Source organism: Oncorhynchus keta, chromosome 16 (assembly GCF_023373465.1).
Source record: "Oncorhynchus keta strain PuntledgeMale-10-30-2019 chromosome 16, Oket_V2, whole genome shotgun sequence".
NCBI classification, from domain to species: Eukaryota; Metazoa; Chordata; class Actinopteri; order Salmoniformes; family Salmonidae; genus Oncorhynchus; species Oncorhynchus keta.
The window spans coordinates 6,582,382-6,599,484 of NC_068436.1; the positions used below are offsets into that span (position 1 = coordinate 6,582,382).

The following is a 17,103-nucleotide window of genomic DNA, read 5'->3' on the forward strand; positions in this document are numbered from 1 at the left end:
ATACAGAGAGTTATACAGAGAGAGATACAGAGAGAGATACATAGAGATACAGAGAGAGAGAGAGAGATAGACACAGAGAGAGATACATAGAGAGGTACAGAGAGTGACACAGAGAGAGACACAGAGAGATACAGAGAGAGAGAGATACACAGAGAGATATAGAGAGCGAGAGAGAGAGACACAGAGAGATACAGAAAGAGAGAGAGACACACAGAGAGAAGAGAGAGATACACAGAGAGAGAGAGATACACAGAGAGATACAGAGAGAGAGAGAGAGAAATAGACACAGAGAGAGATACATAGAGAGGTACAGAGAGTGAGAGAGAGAGGAGACAGAGAGAGATACAGAGAGAGATACAGAGAGAGAGAGAGAGACAGAGAGATACAGAGAGAGATACATAGAGAGGTACAGAGAGAGACAGAGACAGAGAGAGAGAAACATACACAGAGAGAGACAGCGAGCGATACAGAGAGAGAGAGACAGAGAGTGAAACATACAGAGAGGGAGAGAGAGAGAGAGAGAGAGGACAGAGAGAGATACAGAGAGCGAAAGAGGGAGAGATACAGACAGATATATAGAGAGAGAGAGCAATACAGAGGGAGAGAGAAACATACAGAGAGAGAGAGAGACAGCGAGCGATACAGAGAGAGAGAGAGAGACAGAGAGTGAAACATACAGAGAGAGAGACAGAGAGATACAGAGAGAGAGAGAGAGAGAGAGAGAGAGAGAGAGACAGAGAGCGAGAGAGATACAGAGAGAGAGAGAGATACACAGAGACAGAGAGAGATACAGAGAGACAGAGACAGACAGGGAGAGAGATACACAGGGAGATACACACACAGAGAGAGAGAGAGAGAGACACAGAGACACAGAGAGACAGAGACAGAGAGGGTACAGAGGGAGATACACAGAGAGATACAGAGAGAGAGAGAAACATACAGAGAGAGAGAGAGACAGTGAGCGATACAGAGAGAGAGAGAGAGAGACAGAGAGAGAGATAGTAACATTAAGAAATGCTATAGGTGGAAGGAATGCAGTTTGGAAACCTACCAAAAAACAATTAGGCAACAACAAATTCAATCCCCTTTAGACAATTTCCGGTAAAACGTTCCACTGTAATAGTGAAGGTGTAAACTTGGCAGTAGAAAATCTTAACAGATATTTGACCTCTCAGCTTCCCTATCAAATCTAAAAATCTCAAATAGAAAACCGAAGAAAATTAACAATAATGACAAATGGTTTGATGAGGAATGCAAAAATCTAAGAAAGAAATTGAGAAACCTGTCCAACCAAAAACATAGAGACCCGGAAAACCTGAGTCTACGCCTTCACTATGGTGAATCACTAAAACAATACAGAAACACACTACGGAAAAAGAAGGAACAGCATGTCAGAAATCAGCTCAATGCAATTGAAGAATCCATAGACTCTAACCACTTCTGGGGAAATTGGAAAACACTAAACAAACAACAACACGAAGAATTATCTATCCAAAATGGAGATGTATGGGTAAACCACTTCTCCAATCTTTTTGGTTCTATAACAAAGAACAAAGAGCAAAAACATATACATGATCAACTACAGATCTTAGAATCAACTATTAAAGACTACCAGAACCCACTGGATTCTCCAATTACATTGAATGAGTTACAGGACAAAATAAAAACCCTCCAACCCAAAAAAGGCCTGTGGTGTCGATGGTATCCTCAATGAAATGATCAAATATACAGACAACAAATTCCAATTGGCTATACTAAAACTCTTTAACATCATACTTAGCTCTGGCATCTTCCCCAATATTTGGAACCAAGGACTGATCACCCCAATCCACAAAAGTGGAGACAAATTTGACCCCAATAACTACCGTGGAATATGTGTCAACAGTAACCTTGGGAAAATCCTCTGCATTATTATTAACAGCAGACTCGTTTCCTCAATGAAAACAATGTACTGAGCAAATGTCAAATTGGCTTTTTACCAAATTACCGTACAACAGACCATGTATTCACCCTGCACACCTTAATTGACAACCAAACAAACCAAAACAAAGGCAAAGTCTTCTCATGCTTTGTTGATTTCAAAAAAGCCTTCGACTCTATTTGGCATGAGGGTCTGCTATACAAACTGATGGAAAGTGGTGTTGGGGGTAAAACATATGACATTATAAAATCCATGTACACAAACAACAAGTGTGCGGTTAAAATTGGCAAAAACACACACATTTCTTCACACAGGGTTGTGGGGTTAGACAGGGATGCAGCTTAAGCCCCACCCTCTTCAACATATATATCAACGAACTGGCGCGGGCACTAGAAAAGTCTGCAGCACCCGGCCTCCCCTGCTAGAATCCGACAAATGTCTGCTGTTTGCTGATGATCTGGTGCTTCTGTCACCAACCAAGGAGGGCCTACAGCAGCACCTAGATCTTATGCACAGATTCTGTCAGACCTGGGCCCTGACAGTAAATCTCAGTAAGACCAAAATAATGGTGTTCCAAAAAGGTCGAGAGGACCACAAATACAAATTCCATCTCGACACTGTTGCCCTAGAGCACACAAAAAACGATACATACCTTGGCCTAAACATCAGCGCCACAGGTAACTTCCACAAAGGTGTGAACGATCTGAGAGACAAGGCAAGAAGGGCATTCTATGCCATCAAAAGAAACATAAATTTCAACATACCAATTAGGATTTGGCTAAAAATACTTGAATCAGTCATAGAGCCCATTGCCCTTTATGGTTGTGAGGTCTGGGGTCCGCTCACCAACCAAGACTTCACAAAATGGGACAAACACCAAATTGAGACTCTGCACGCAGAATTCTGCAAAAATATCCTCCGTGTACAACGAAACACCAAATAATGCATGCAGAGCAGAATTAGATACCCACTAATTATCAAAATCCAGAAAAGAGCCATTAAATTCTACAACCACCTAAAAGGAAGCGATTCACAAACCTTCCATAACAAAGCCATCACAAACAGAGAGATGAACCTGGAGAAGAGTCCCCTAAGCAAACTGGTCCTGGGGCTCTGTTCACAAACACAAACACACCCTACAGAGCCCCAGGACAACAGCACAATTAGACCCAACCAAATCATGAGAAAACAAAAGATAATTACTTAACACATTGGAAAGAATTAACAAAAAAACAGAGCAAACTAGAATGCTATTTGGCCCTACACAGAGAGTACACAGCGGCAGAATACCTGACCACTGTGACTGACCCAAAATTAAGGAAAGCTTTGACTATGACAGACTCAGTGAGCATAGCCTTGCTATTGAGAAAGGCCGCCGTAGGCAGACATGGCTCTCAAGAGAAGACAGGCTATGTGCTCACTGCCCACAAAATGAAGTGGAAACTGAGCTGCACTTCCTAACCTCCTGCCCAATGTATGACCATATTAGAGAGACATATTTCCCCCAGATCACACAGATCCACAAAGAATTCGAAAACATATCCAATTTTGAAAAACTCCCATACCTACTGGGTGAAATTCCACAGTGTGCCATCACAGCAGCAAGATTTGTGACCTGTTGCCACGAGAAAGGGCAACCAGTGAAGAACAAACACCATTGTAAATACAACCCATATTTATGCTTATTTATTTTATCTTGTGTCCTTTAATTATTTGTACATTGTGTATATATATATATATATATATATATATATAATATGACATTTGTAATGTCTTTACTGTTTTGAAACTGTTGTATGTGTAATGTTTACTGTTAATTTTTGTTGTTTTTCACTTTATATATTCACTTTGTATGTTGTCTACCTCACTTGCTTTGGCAATGTTAACACATGTTTCCCATGCCAATAAAGCCCTTGAATTGAATTGAATTGAGAGACAGAGAGTGAAACATACAGAGAGAGATACAGAGAGAGAGAGAGATACACGGAGACAGAGAGAGATACAGAGAGCAAGAGACATAGAGAGGTACAGAGAGAGATCTACACAGTGAGAGAGAGAAACATACAGAGAGAGACAGCGAGCGATACAGAGATAGAGCGAGACAGAGAGTGAAACATACAGAGAGAGAGAGAGAGAGAGAGAGATACACAGAGACACAGAGCAATGCAGAGAGAGAGAGGAAGAGACAGAGAGACCGACAGATATACAGAGAGAGATACAGAGAGAGTTACAGAGTCGCAGAGAGAGAGACAGAGAGATACAGATATACAGAGAGAGAGAGATACAGAGAGATACAGATATACAGATAGAGAGCGATACAGAGAGAGAATTTGTGGCCTTTTCCATGTGGAAAGGGCAACCAGTGGAGGACAAACAGCATTGTAAATACCACTAATATTTATCTGTTCATTTATCTTCCACTACTATTCTAACTACAACCATTTGCACATTGCTAAAACACTGTGCATAGCTGATAATACACGCCAAACACTTGAAATGTCTATCTTTTTAAACCTTTTTGAGTGCAATATTTACTGATAAATGTCACATTTTTTTGTTCATGTTGTTTCGTGCCTTCTCACTTTAGTTTATTAGTTTATTGTTTATTTCATTGGCTTTGGCAATGTAAACACATCTTTGAGAGAGAGAGAGAGCGAGAGAGAGAGAGCGAGAGAGAGAGAAAATAGAGAGAGGGAGAGAGAGAGAGAAAAAATAGAGAGAGGGAGAGAGAGAGAGAAAGAGAGCAAATTTGACTTCAATGAGCCATTGGTGAGTGGACATAGGACAGGGATCAGACGACTGGTTCGCATCAAATTTAGACGTGCAATTGAGGGTGTGTTCGTTTGTGGCCTCCCTGCACACAGCATGGGGGTAACTTCCGGTGTGTGGCTGTGACTGCGTGGTGGAATAGTAGTTGTGTTTGGGATTTCCACGTCCATGCATGTTGACCCTATATATAAAGGTTATATAACGTATTTTGCATAGATTGAATTTTACAGTCATTGTATGAGTTCGTCCTGAAATGTGCAGCCTGTTGCAACCATATCACAACCATATCACATAAATGATATCCTACACAACCTTAGTTTACTTTCAAAAGGGAAAGTCATTGTTATGGTCCCGTAGCAAAGCAATTGAGTATTACCAACGAGTGAATCTTGAATCCTGCTCTTTTAATATTTTAGGCTCCTTGTCGCTTTATTTTCCAGTTGAACTTGTATGGGAATCAGCAAGGAGAGCAACGAAGGCGTGTGAGCCTCGTTACGTCACTGCTTCCTAAAAACCGAGGCATCCCGGTAGAAACAGTAGGCTACTGGCTGTTCAACCGATGCTGTTGAACCGCACGCAGATGAACGATTGTGGACTCCAATGTGCCATACACGCTTGATGAAAATGTGTTTTTAATGGATTTCGGAGGCGTTGAAAATGTGAATAATGTGGAATAACCGGAGTCGGATTGGTTCCTGTGTGTCACTTTACCGTTTTGCAACCTGCTCGCAAACATAATTTGCCAACATTTGCAGAGATTTATCTGAACCGAACTTTGGAGAGTCGGCGTCATCCAGCCCGTCTGGTAAGTACAACTAGGAAATAGCACTGCTTTACACTGATAGAGGATAAATAATGTATTGCCTAAAACCATTGAAAATAGCAGGAGTCTTTCGTCATGATCATCATCAACATTGGTGACATGAGAAACTTCCGAGGAGGCGTTAATATGACATTATACTGGCAGCCCGTGCTTCACAATCTCTCCAAGATTCCCCTCTCACACCACACACACACACACACACACACACACACACACACACACACACACACACACACACACACACACACACACACACACACACACACACACACACACACACACACACACACACACACACACTATAAAGTTGTGGGTGAGCAGCAGCATGTGCCGTCCAGAGCGCAGCGCTTTGGAGAGAAAATAGGCTGAACAATAAGTAGTGAGAGAGCGCCATCAATCGCACATCGGTCACACTCCCATGCGCGCGGATTTGGGAACAATATATTATTGCACATGTATTACACCGAATATTTCAACATGAAGATATTTCTTGAATAGCAGGCGTGTAAATGTGCACTCTCGTTGCACACATCGAAATGAATTGAAGGTTGTAAATAGGAAAACACTTCCCCCTCCCCATATGCTCATAATAAAACGTTGTAGGCTGTTGTACTGTATAGGCAATTGTTTACATTAATAGGGAATACCATTAATCCATGCGGGAAAAATTTGAATCAAACCTATACCCAAGTAACACTTTTAATTTGCTTGGATTACCTCATAAACACTATTGGCACCGTGCGTAAATGTGGTAAAACATTGCCGACATTTGGGGAGTAAATTGTAATGTTCATGTAAAATGCAATCAAAAAGGATATTACTGCATAGGTATTGGCCTGATATTTCCCCATGAAATCCTATTTTATATGATTTGCCTATTATAAAGCCTAGGAAGGGATAAATAATTGAAATTAGACTAGGGAATAGAGCCGATCAAAGGTAACCGTTATCTCGATTCTTGAAGCGGGGAGCGAGCTGGTTGTTTTATCTTCATGCCAGCAAAGTAGATCCGGGCGTGCGCAACGCGGAGAGATACTAGGGGGAATTCAGTGTGGAAGAAAGGGAGCAACTAGAAAGAAGTGGAAAGTGGATAGAGTCGCGGAGAGGGAAGTCCACGTAGTTACCATGCAGACGTTCGTACCTTACAAACTACACGAAAAACCGCCAAAATCCACGCCGTTAATGAGGCAATAGGTATGTAATGTGATGCATTTGTTTTTTAGCACTTTTCCTGTGTATAAGCAAGTTGTCTTTGTGGTTTGTGAATCGGAGTTAAAAGTTGAGATTGTCCGAGCGGACTAGTTCTCTATAAGTGGCGCTCGAGCAGTGGACTGAAATCAGAGTACCCTTTCTTTCCCCCAGTGAAGTTGAACGTTTTAAAGTTTTTAGGGAAGGTATTAAATAGGCTACTATCGAAATGAGAGACTATGGAAGTTGGTTACTGTTCTACGCCTTTTGTATATGTGTGGGACTTGTTTTACACATTGTGCAGTGTTCGCGGTTGGGGTATTGTTGCCATTTCTTTAAACAATCGGTACGTACATCTGTCTCAGGCAATGCTGCCGCGTCTACGTGAAATGAATAGAAACGGGGAGCGTTGGGGGATGGGTTGGACAATTAAACAACAGACAGAAAGCAATGATTTTATGAAGCTGTTTTTGTCTTTTCCTTTCTTCCAATAATATGATTTCAGACCCCCCAAAAAAAAAAAAAAACATGTCAATATAATTTTCCCCCTTCATGATTTGCCACGAATTGCCTAGTTCAACAGTTGAAAAATCCTGGATGTGTATTGCAGACTTAGTTAAAAAAAAAAGTGTACATGTGTTTATTTTACTTATGTTTGCTTTACTAGCCTGACATGACTGTGCCATAAAGCCCTACACTGGAGGCATGAAAAGTTAGCCTAATCCCCAGGGGGTAAAAAAATATAGGCATACTTTTTGTTGTTGTTGAAAGTTCTCATGCCTGCAATATGCTACTAGCCCCATAAAACACACATATATTTATATATGTCTATTGCAAACATACATTCAGCATGTGTTTTGAACAGATCCAAGGCAGCTGGACACCAGTGTCAGTCAATAGCCTGGGCTGGGATGTTTTAACATTCTCCAGTGCTTTTCCCGATGGCGACTCTTTAAAAAGCCCAAAGTGCAGCGCTGTGTTTATTTTAGCACAGCCTAAACAGAAAATAGCCAAGCTCAGGACCCAAGGCCCCAGAGTCAGTATAGATACAGCTTTTAGTGCTAGAATTGAGTCGTTTTGATCATACACTGTTTCCAGGCATAATAATGGATGTATAATGTACACGTGACATCCAATACGAGCACAAACCTGTATGCCTGAATGTCACTTCCTTTCGTATTAAGACCCATGTATTTTGAGTCAGTTTGCGTGTCTAGTTATGCGAGGACAGTGCTGCTTTCCTGCCATTTCCAAACCCTTTCTTCGTGCAATGTATCCGCTTGAGCTATTTGCATAATGTCATGTAAGATCAAAGAATTTCAAACATGTGCAATTTAGAAGATAGAAGGAATTGTCAAATGCGCTTATTATAGCTTCGAAGTCCGTTTTAGCTTGACCAGGGTAGCCTAGTGGTTAGAGCGTTGGACTAGTAACTGGAAGGTTGCAAGTTCAACCCCCCGAGCTGACAAGGTACAAATCTGTTGTTCTGCCCCTGAACAGGCAGTTAACCCACTGTTCCTAGGCCATCATTGTAAATAAGAATTTGTTCTTAACTGACTTGCCTAGTAAAAAAAGAAAATATATATATTTTTTGGAATAAGTGAGAATTGAATGCCGTACAACTATTTTGTCATTACCAATGACCTCCATCATCATTTGTACATAGAGGACTGAATTAAATGAGTACATGTTCTGATGTGAAGAGACTCGTCTCTGAATTGTGCTTTGAAACAGTAAAAAAGGATTTACGTAGTATATCTGTTCTGTTAAACCTGTTGCTGAAATCGTAAGAGGAATGCCGGCCAAGACAAATACGTTATTTGTCCTATATCTTTTCTCCCTCTCCCCCTCTGTCACAGAAAACCCATTTATCAGCCTGACCATCGTTTGTCAAGCCGTTTAAATGAGCTCAGTGAGGCTCACAGTAAAGGGAGTAGTAAGGTTAGAGACCTTTGTCGAGCAGACATTAACAGCAGCCGTTCACCGTGCCACTTTAAAACCACAATTTTGTTGGGAAGGTTCAACATTTAGCCCTTTTGCTTGTTAGCATAAAGACATATATTTTATGATGCTCTTAAATTAAAGCACTGATCCATCTCTATTGAGATTTTCTGAAAAATCTATAAAAATGTTTAATTTGATGTTTATTTTTTTTTAGCTTGTTTCTGACCTTCTGTTTTGTGCGTCTCCAGGTGGTTTGGTAGAGAACACGGTACGAAAATGGGGAAATACTTGACTTCACTGCTCGTGCTGCTCCTGCAGCTCCTCTGCGGATGCACAGGGAACCAAAGGACGGAGAAGGCATTGGCCCTGCAGTTCACTCACTCTGTTTACAATGCCACCATATATGAGAACTCTGCTGCTAAGACCTACTTGGAGAGTCATGCCAAGATGGGCATCTACATCACAGACCCCACCTGGGAGATACGGTACAAAATAGTGTCAGGAGACAATGAGAACCTTTTCAAAGCAGAGGACTACGTCCTGGGAGACTTTAGCTTCCTGAGAATAAGGACCAAAGGAGGCAGCACTGCCATTCTGAACCGGGAGGTCAAAGACCACTACTTGCTCACTGTCAAAGCTGTGGAGAGGGGCACCAACGTGGAGGCTCGCGCCCGAGTCCAGGTCCAGGTTCAGGACACCAACGACCTGAGGCCTCTGTTCTCTCCCACCTCCTACAGCGTCTCGCTGCTCGAGAACACGGCCCTACGGACCAGCGTGGCCAAGGTCACCGCCACGGACGCCGACATCGGGACCAACGGGGAGTACTACTACAGCTTCCGGGAGTGGACAGATGTGTTTGCCGTTCACCCCACAAGCGGGGTGGTGACGCTGACGGGCAAGCTGGATCACGCTGAGACCAAGCTGTATGACCTGGAGATCCTGGCCGTGGACCGAGGCATGAAGCTCTACGGGAGCAGCGGCTTCAGTAGCATGGCCAAGCTGACGGTGAGGGTGGAGCAGGCCAACGAGCACGCGCCTGTCATCGCCGCAGTCACCCTGGCGCCCTCGGGCGCTGACCGCGACCCCACCTACGCCATAGTGACCGTCGAGGACAGCGACCAGGGACCAAATGGGGAGATTGCGTCGTTGAGCGTGGTGGCGGGCGACCCCCTCCAACAGTTTAAGGCCATGAGAACAAGTCCCGGGAGCAAGGAGTACAAAATCAAAGCGGTCAAGGATGTAGACTGGGACACCCAGCCTTTCGGATACAACCTCACATTACAGGCCAAGGACAAAGGAAGCCCCCCCCAGTTTTCTTCAGCGAAAGTGGTACATGTAACATCCCCTCAGTTTAAAGTGGGCCCCCCTAAATTTGAACACGCTGTTTATAGGGTCAATCTCAGTGAGTTTGCCCCTCTCCATACACCTGTTGCTATGGTAACTGCCTTGCCAAAGTATCCACAGTTGAAGTATGCTTTCAGATATAAAACAGAGAAGAATCGTTTTGCTATTAATCCAGACACTGGCTTAATTACCACAACTGGACCCATCTATGCGGATTATGCCCCTAAATTTGAACTAGAAGTTATTACCAGTGACAAAAAGGCAGCGACCAAGGTTATCATTGACATTATAGATGTTAACAATAATGCTCCTGAGTTCCAACAGACCTCTTACAAGGCCACCGTTGATGAGAATGTACCCGTAGGGTCCATCGTTTTAGCAGTGAAAGCCACGGATCTAGACAGTGGAGAGAACGGGTATGTGACCTACAGCATTGCCAACGTGAGCCCGCAGCCGTTTGTCATCGACTACTTCTCTGGTGTCATCGGCACCTCAGAAGAGCTGGATTACGAGCTGATGCCAAGGATTTACAATCTCAAAATTAGGGCATCAGACTGGGGTTCCCCTTTCCGACGGGAGGTGGAGGCATCAGTTACTGTCACACTGAATAACCTGAATGACAATAAGCCTCTATTCGAAAATGTCGACTGTGAAGTCACGGTGCCTAGAGACCATGGCGTGGGAGAGCAGATAACGACGGTGTCTGCAATTGATGCTGACGAATTGCAGCTAGTGCGGTACGAAATAAAAACTGGGAATGATCTTGATCTCTTTGAGTTGAACTCCAACTCGGGTGTGCTTTCTTTGAAACGAACACTGAGCGAGGGGGAGGCAGGTAAAGTGTCCTTCCATAGCTTACAGATCAGAGCCAGTGATGGAGAGCATGAGACTGAACCAATGATAATGAACATCACTGTCATCACAGCTCGCAAGCCTGTCCAACTGAAGTGCGTCGACACTGGGGTTGCTACCATGTTGGCAGAAAAGCTTCTTCATGGCACTAAGATCCACACCCCAACTGAGCCTGACGGTAACTTAATGGACATCCATACGGTTAACCGCTACTCCCCTCAGTTTGCAGAGTCCTTCCCCAGTGTCATTGAGGTCAAAGAGGACCTTCAGGTTGGGGCTAGGGTAGTCCATCTAAGCGCCTCCGACACAGACAGTGGTTTTAACGGAAAACTGGTGTACGTTATTTCAGGAGGAGATACAGAGAGTCGTTTCATTGTAGACATGAACACCGGTTGGCTTTTGGTTCACACTCCACTGGACAGGGAAACGACGGACCACTACACACTGAATGTCACGGTCTACGATCTGGGAATACCGCAGAAGTCCTCCTCGCGTCTTTTGGATGTTAAGATCTTGGATGCTAACGATAACAGTCCGCAGTTCCTGCAAGACTCCTATTCGGTGGAAATAAGTGAAAACACACCAGTGGGGACTGAAATCGTCCAGGTGGATTCCACCGATAAGGACCAGGGAGATAACGGAGTAATCAGGTATTCGATTGTGGCCGACACTGACCAGTTTGCCATTGACGAGCTGACTGGAGTAGTGACAGTGAAAAAGCAGCTGGATCGCGAGGTGCACCCGGTTTACATTCTGAAGATCGCTGCATGTGACCAGGCGGTTAATGATCCACAACTCGTGTCTACAGTGTTGCTAAAGGTCGTTCTTGAGGACGTCAATGACAATCCTCCCAAATTCATCCCGTCAAATTACCGGGTGAAGGTGAGGGAGGACCTCCCGGTCGGCACTGTGATTATGTGGCTGGAGGCTCACGACCCGGATGTCGGGCTGTCCAGTCAGGTACGGTACAGCCTCAGCGATAACGGGGACGGCAACTTCGAGGTGGACAAACTCAGTGGCGCGGTGCGTATCCTGCAGACTCTGGATTACGAGAAGAAGCAGGTGTACAACCTCACGGCGAAAGCCAAGGACAAAGGGAAGCCCGTGTCTTTATCGTCGACGTGCTTCATTGAGGTGGATGTAGTGGACGTAAACGAGAATCTGTATCGCCCGTGGTTCCCCTCGTTTGTGGATAAGGGATTTATAAAAGAGGACGCCCTCATTGGGACATCCGTAATGAAAGTAACGGCTCAAGACGAAGACAAAGGAAGAGACGGAGAAATACGCTACTCAATACGGGACGGCTCTGGTTTAGGGATATTCACCATTGATGAAGAGACTGGTGAGTTTCTCACTTTTTCCCCCCCTCTTTGTCATTACCATATTGCCCCTATGTGAAGGCCCATTTTGTTTATCATTTATTATTTAAGGCACCAAATGTGCATGCATGAATTTTAAATGACTGGGATGTGAAAAGGGGTGTAATCCCATGTATCTGTGCAGACTATGCTTGTCTGCCCATGTCCCCCCCCCCCCTTCCCTGAAATATCAGTGGTGGGGGCAAATGGTGAATGGAGGTGAGGGTTGCTTCCTGGAGAACCGCTAAGCTTCCTGATTCCTTTCATTTTTCTGTCTGAGGGAAGAGAATTGATGGCAGGAACAGCTGGAGCAGCTGTGTCCTAGACCTGCAGTCGACATTCCAAACTCGTTGCCGAGGAATTAAGAGGATTGCTTAGTGATTTAACCCACTGACGCTCCCTTTCCCACGCGAGCACTTTGTTTCAATGTCGAAAAACGAGTCATATGCAAATGGCTAATGCTGCATGCTGGCTCGTCCCACATGAGATGGGACTTGTTTGTATAATGAAAGAGTTATTTTTCTGTGATTGTCATATCTTCTTTAGTATTGCAAATCTACATTTTTTTTGTGTGTGTGTGTCTGGTGAAATGCACTTGCTGGCCTCTTTGTGGTCTTACAAAGAATATAGGAATACTTTTTTTCTCAGCTGCTCACGGACGTTAAAGAACCTGTGCCAAGGGTTTAAAAATAAGCAGTCCGGAATTCAAACGGTTTTTGCCACAAAAGGCTACTGGTCACCCCATTTTGGGTGTGTCAGACCTGGCTTGCTGTCCTTGATTTTTAAACACAGTTACCATACTCTGGGTGGCTAAATGTCAGTTTTTCCCTTTTAAAATGTATTTCTGCATGGCAATATACATATTTAATGTACAAATGGGCCGGTGAAACTTGATGCATAAAACATTAGGTTTTTAGCATATATGTAGTCTATCCCCTAAGTCTGGAAGTCCAATGCAATGTCTCTGGAAATGTAATTTACAGATTTTAAAGTAACTACATGAGAAATTGATGAGAGGGTGTTAATTTAGATTCAGGTGGAGACATACACTTTATTAAGCAGAGTAAATTAGGGCCTTCCGTGAACCTGTGGGGAAATCACACTTTCTTTGCTGGTAAATTTAGCATGACGGGATGAGCCGGCATGAAGCATGTCTCCTTAAGGACCATCTGTCAGCTATTGTGCCTGTCCAGTCTTAGTGTGATTGTTCTCTGGGGTAGTTGTCAGATTGTTGCTTGTAGATAATTCTACCTCTTTTGTTTAAATAATACTGAGGGAAAACGTAAACAGAGCGAACTGGAGAGAGCCTTTTGATTCTTGAAATGCAATATGAAACTCATCTGAGATTGGTTTAAAAATAGCTTCGGTCCCGCTCATCAAACTTTCTCACACACAATGCACTCTTTAGGAAGTTGACATTTTGAAACAAAGTGCCTTATATTTAGGCAACAGAGATTTCTGCTCTGTGGTTTGTTAGTTGAGACTCTGCCCTCGGCTTGGGGCTGTGGATCCTCGGCCGACTCTCAGAAGTGTTCTTGTTTCTGTGAAGGACACCCACTCCTTGTTTGAAATCCCACTCCTGAATGTATTGGATGCAGGTCACCGGGAGCTCCTGACCTGCTCTTCCTCCCCTGCCCTCGACCTCCATGGCCTTCAGAGTGATTTATCAGAAGTGGCAATGATAGGATTGTCCTGCTATTCAGCCCCATTGTTTGGGATCACAGCCATAGCTGGTAGCAAACCAAATATGCCCAAGGCAACGGTGTGCCTCCTGGGAATCCATGCATTGACTGAAGGATGGTTGGGGGGGGTCTGAGCAGAGGAGGGTGTGAGGTTACCACGTGAGGATTATGCTCTACAAGAAATCGATGTAAAACAAAAGGTGCACGCCCAGCGTTGCTTTCACGAAGTCGTGCAGCTGCAGCTCGTGCTTTCCGACAAGTAGGAAAACAAGGGTTGAGAAGAGAAGAAAACAAATGAAAAAGTGGTACAATCAAAGGATGCTTGCCAGAAGCCACACACACCTTAAGCTCTGGAAAAGTGTTTTTATGAGGGGGCTAGTAAGGGAAGGTTGGCTAACATCTGTGGCTGGTTGAGTTAAATGCCTTTTGGAATCTCATGTTCTCCTTGTGCATGCTTTTATTTATTCCCGGTATCCTCTTGAAGCCCTGGGTTTGAGAATGGAGGGGTAGTGATGAGGAATATGCAAATGAAAAGGTCTTTAGTGCCCATTCGACTCCCTTACCTCTCACCTTACCGCCAAGAAAATACAATTTTGGCCCTTTAGTTTTTCTCCTTAAGCCTAAATCTTGAACTTTTTATATTTAGTTACTAGCTTAATTTAGTTCAGTGAACAGAGGCGGAAATTAATTTATGTAACTTCAGCTTTCAATATATTATTTTACCCGATTCAGGGTTTGCTTTTGCTAACAGCAGTAATTCAGCCATTTTTTTTAGGCTCAAGATGAGATTAACAAAACCCAGAAAGTTGTTACTTCTAAGATAGGAATCAACATGTTTTCCCCCTATCCAGTTCTTATTGTCCGACTGTAGACGGCTATATCTGCCAAACGTCTGGCCCGGGCCCCCCTGGATCTCTGACCCTTGTATTTACGTCTGCACATCACACAAACATGTTTAGAGCTGGGGGCTATGTGGAGCCCAGGTGAGATTTTGTGTGCAGTCCAGGCTAATTCTGTCCTTGTGTGTGTGCTCCGACACTGCTGTTGGGGTTATCGAGCTAATGGGGGCCTGACACACTTAAGGCCAGCTAGGTATGCCGCTAACCTGATTGATGTTTCCAGGGCCAGGCATGGAATCTAGTTCCTTGATTTAATAAACCTTTAGTTGGGAAAAGGAACAAACAACTGGAGCCTGTAGTCATGATACAGAGGGAAGAACAACAAGATGGACTTCTTTCACAAAGTAGGCTAGTTAAGGCTTCAAGTAAGAGTAAGTTGTATATATATTGTGAATCAATAGTGTGATTTTTATTGCTCACCATATGTCTGCTGCAGAGGGGCAAGAGAGCCATGATCAGTCATGGAAATCAAAGTCTAAAAACTAATTGGCTCCCTATTTTAAAAGCTATTAAGGAAAAATACTGAGTTTTGGTGCAGGTACAGCCAACTAGCTCAAAACTATATTGCAATATTGTCAATACGATATATCGTAACAAAAAAAAAGATATCCCAATATGTAACTGTACACCCCCCCCCAACCATCACAAGTAGAAGTTATTGTTGTGGGGTGGTCGAGGTGGTGAGTGGTATTAATTTGGGACAAAACCACTTGACATTCCATTCTCGACTCTTAATGGTACTTCACTCTGCAGTGCACTATAAATTCTTTTCACCGACGTCCCTATAAAAAAGCCAGTAATGCTGCCGCTGTTGCTTAGGGAAGAGGGAGGGGTGGAGGATGTTGTTTGTCATGGACTGTGCTTAATTAGTGGCGAGGTAGGCTATAGGCTTAGGCCCAATAATTCATGTACGGACGGGTACATTGCTCAATTCAAATTGTATTTGTCACATACACATGGTTAACAGATGTTAATGTGACTGTAGCGAAATGCTTGTGGTAACAATGTAAAAATAATACATTAAAAAAAATACTGCATAGTTTCCTAAGAACTCGAAGCGAGGCGACCATCTCTGTCGGTGCCATCAGTGAATCGATGTTGACCGTTCTCAAAGTAGATCAATTAGACTTGGTGCTTGCGCTAAAGGATTGACTGCCCTTTATGAGGTCATGGAAGGGTCCTCTGTGATTAATTAAGCATGTCTTTCTGTTAGAACTCCTAATACCTTGTATTTCAGCCTTTGACGTAAAGAGCTAGTTCGACCAGACTCTCTCTCTCTCTCTCTCTCATTGTTTCTCCTCCAGGAACTGCTAGTTTCGATGCCGTTTTGACAGCACTATTGAAGTCATGTCTGTCCGCTCGTTAGCCTACTTTGTGAACCGAGGTGAAAAACCAAGATGTGATGATTGAATTTGCACTGATTCACTTAACAGGAGGTGTAAGGCCTTCATGCGGTGTGTTTGCATTTATGTAGGAAATACGTAAGGAATCTCAATAGCCCCAGTGGAATCGCCTCTTCCGCCCAGATGCTCGTTGGATAATGTATGCCTTTGCTCATTGGATAATGTATGCCATTGCCCTTTGCTCATTGGATAATGTATGCCATTGCCCTTTGCTCATTGGATAATGTATGCGTTGCCCTTTCCCTTCAAACTGGAGGCAGCCGGTGTGCTGAAATAGCTGTGTGTGGAGGCAAATGAAATAGTTTGACGTGTAATGACAAAGTACTGTGAGCGTGTGTTTTCCCCTCTTCAATTTTGGCCTTCCTCCCTCCTCTGTTTCCCCAAATTGTCCCCCCATTGCCCTTCCTGACGAGAGCGAGTTAGGGCCGACCCTCGGTGATGCCAGATAGGGGAGGTATGTGGCGAATGGTTTTGTCTCTTCACGTTTGGCTGCGTTCACTATTCCAGCTACGTCTGCACCACCAAAGCTTCATGGGAGATTGATTGAACCTAAGCACCCAGGCCCGGTCCCTTCTATTTTTTTGTTGTTGATTCTATACACAGAAGCTCAAGCCAGAAGTGTGACTTCTTCAGCACACTCAAAAGAGCCACATGACTCGTAATGGCCTTTGCTTGAGTGCCGTTGCTGGGGGCGACAGGGCCAGGAATGTGCATTCGGGCCAAAGTTGATTGTCGGGTGCTAAATGAAAAGCACACTTTCCCCAGTTAAAGTTTGTTGCTTCTCTCTGTCCATTAAGTATTTTTTTAGAAACCTGTGAAGGTGCCGCGTGCAGATGGCGTGCTCGATTGTGAGTCAACTCTTGTCATGCTAATCTAGGCAATTGAGACCCGTGGCTAATAATGGTTGGTGACATTTTGTT

General features: G+C 43.8%; 1 protein-coding gene across 9 annotated transcripts in view; it reads left to right on the plus strand.

Annotated features, from left to right (window-relative positions):
• Window positions 1-5,242: 5,242 nt before the first annotated feature.
• The window catches only part of LOC118395529 (protocadherin Fat 1-like), a 94,614-nt gene continuing 82,753 nt past the window's right edge, over window positions 5,243-17,103 (plus strand). For 6 of the 9 annotated variants that reach the window (XR_008065569.1, XR_008065568.1, XM_052464583.1 and 3 more), the window contains exons 1-2: window positions 5,243-5,495; window positions 8,894-12,183. Coding sequence is in view for 7 of the 9 variants with exons in the window: in XM_052464583.1 (XP_052320543.1) it covers window positions 8,922-12,183 (3,262 nt within the window). In the remaining 2 variants the exon portion in view is untranslated. Of the gene's footprint in view, window positions 5,496-6,559; window positions 6,708-8,893; window positions 12,184-17,103 lie in introns of those variants that run through there. The other 3 variants (XM_052464587.1, XM_052464588.1, XM_052464584.1) reach the window with 2 other exon arrangements.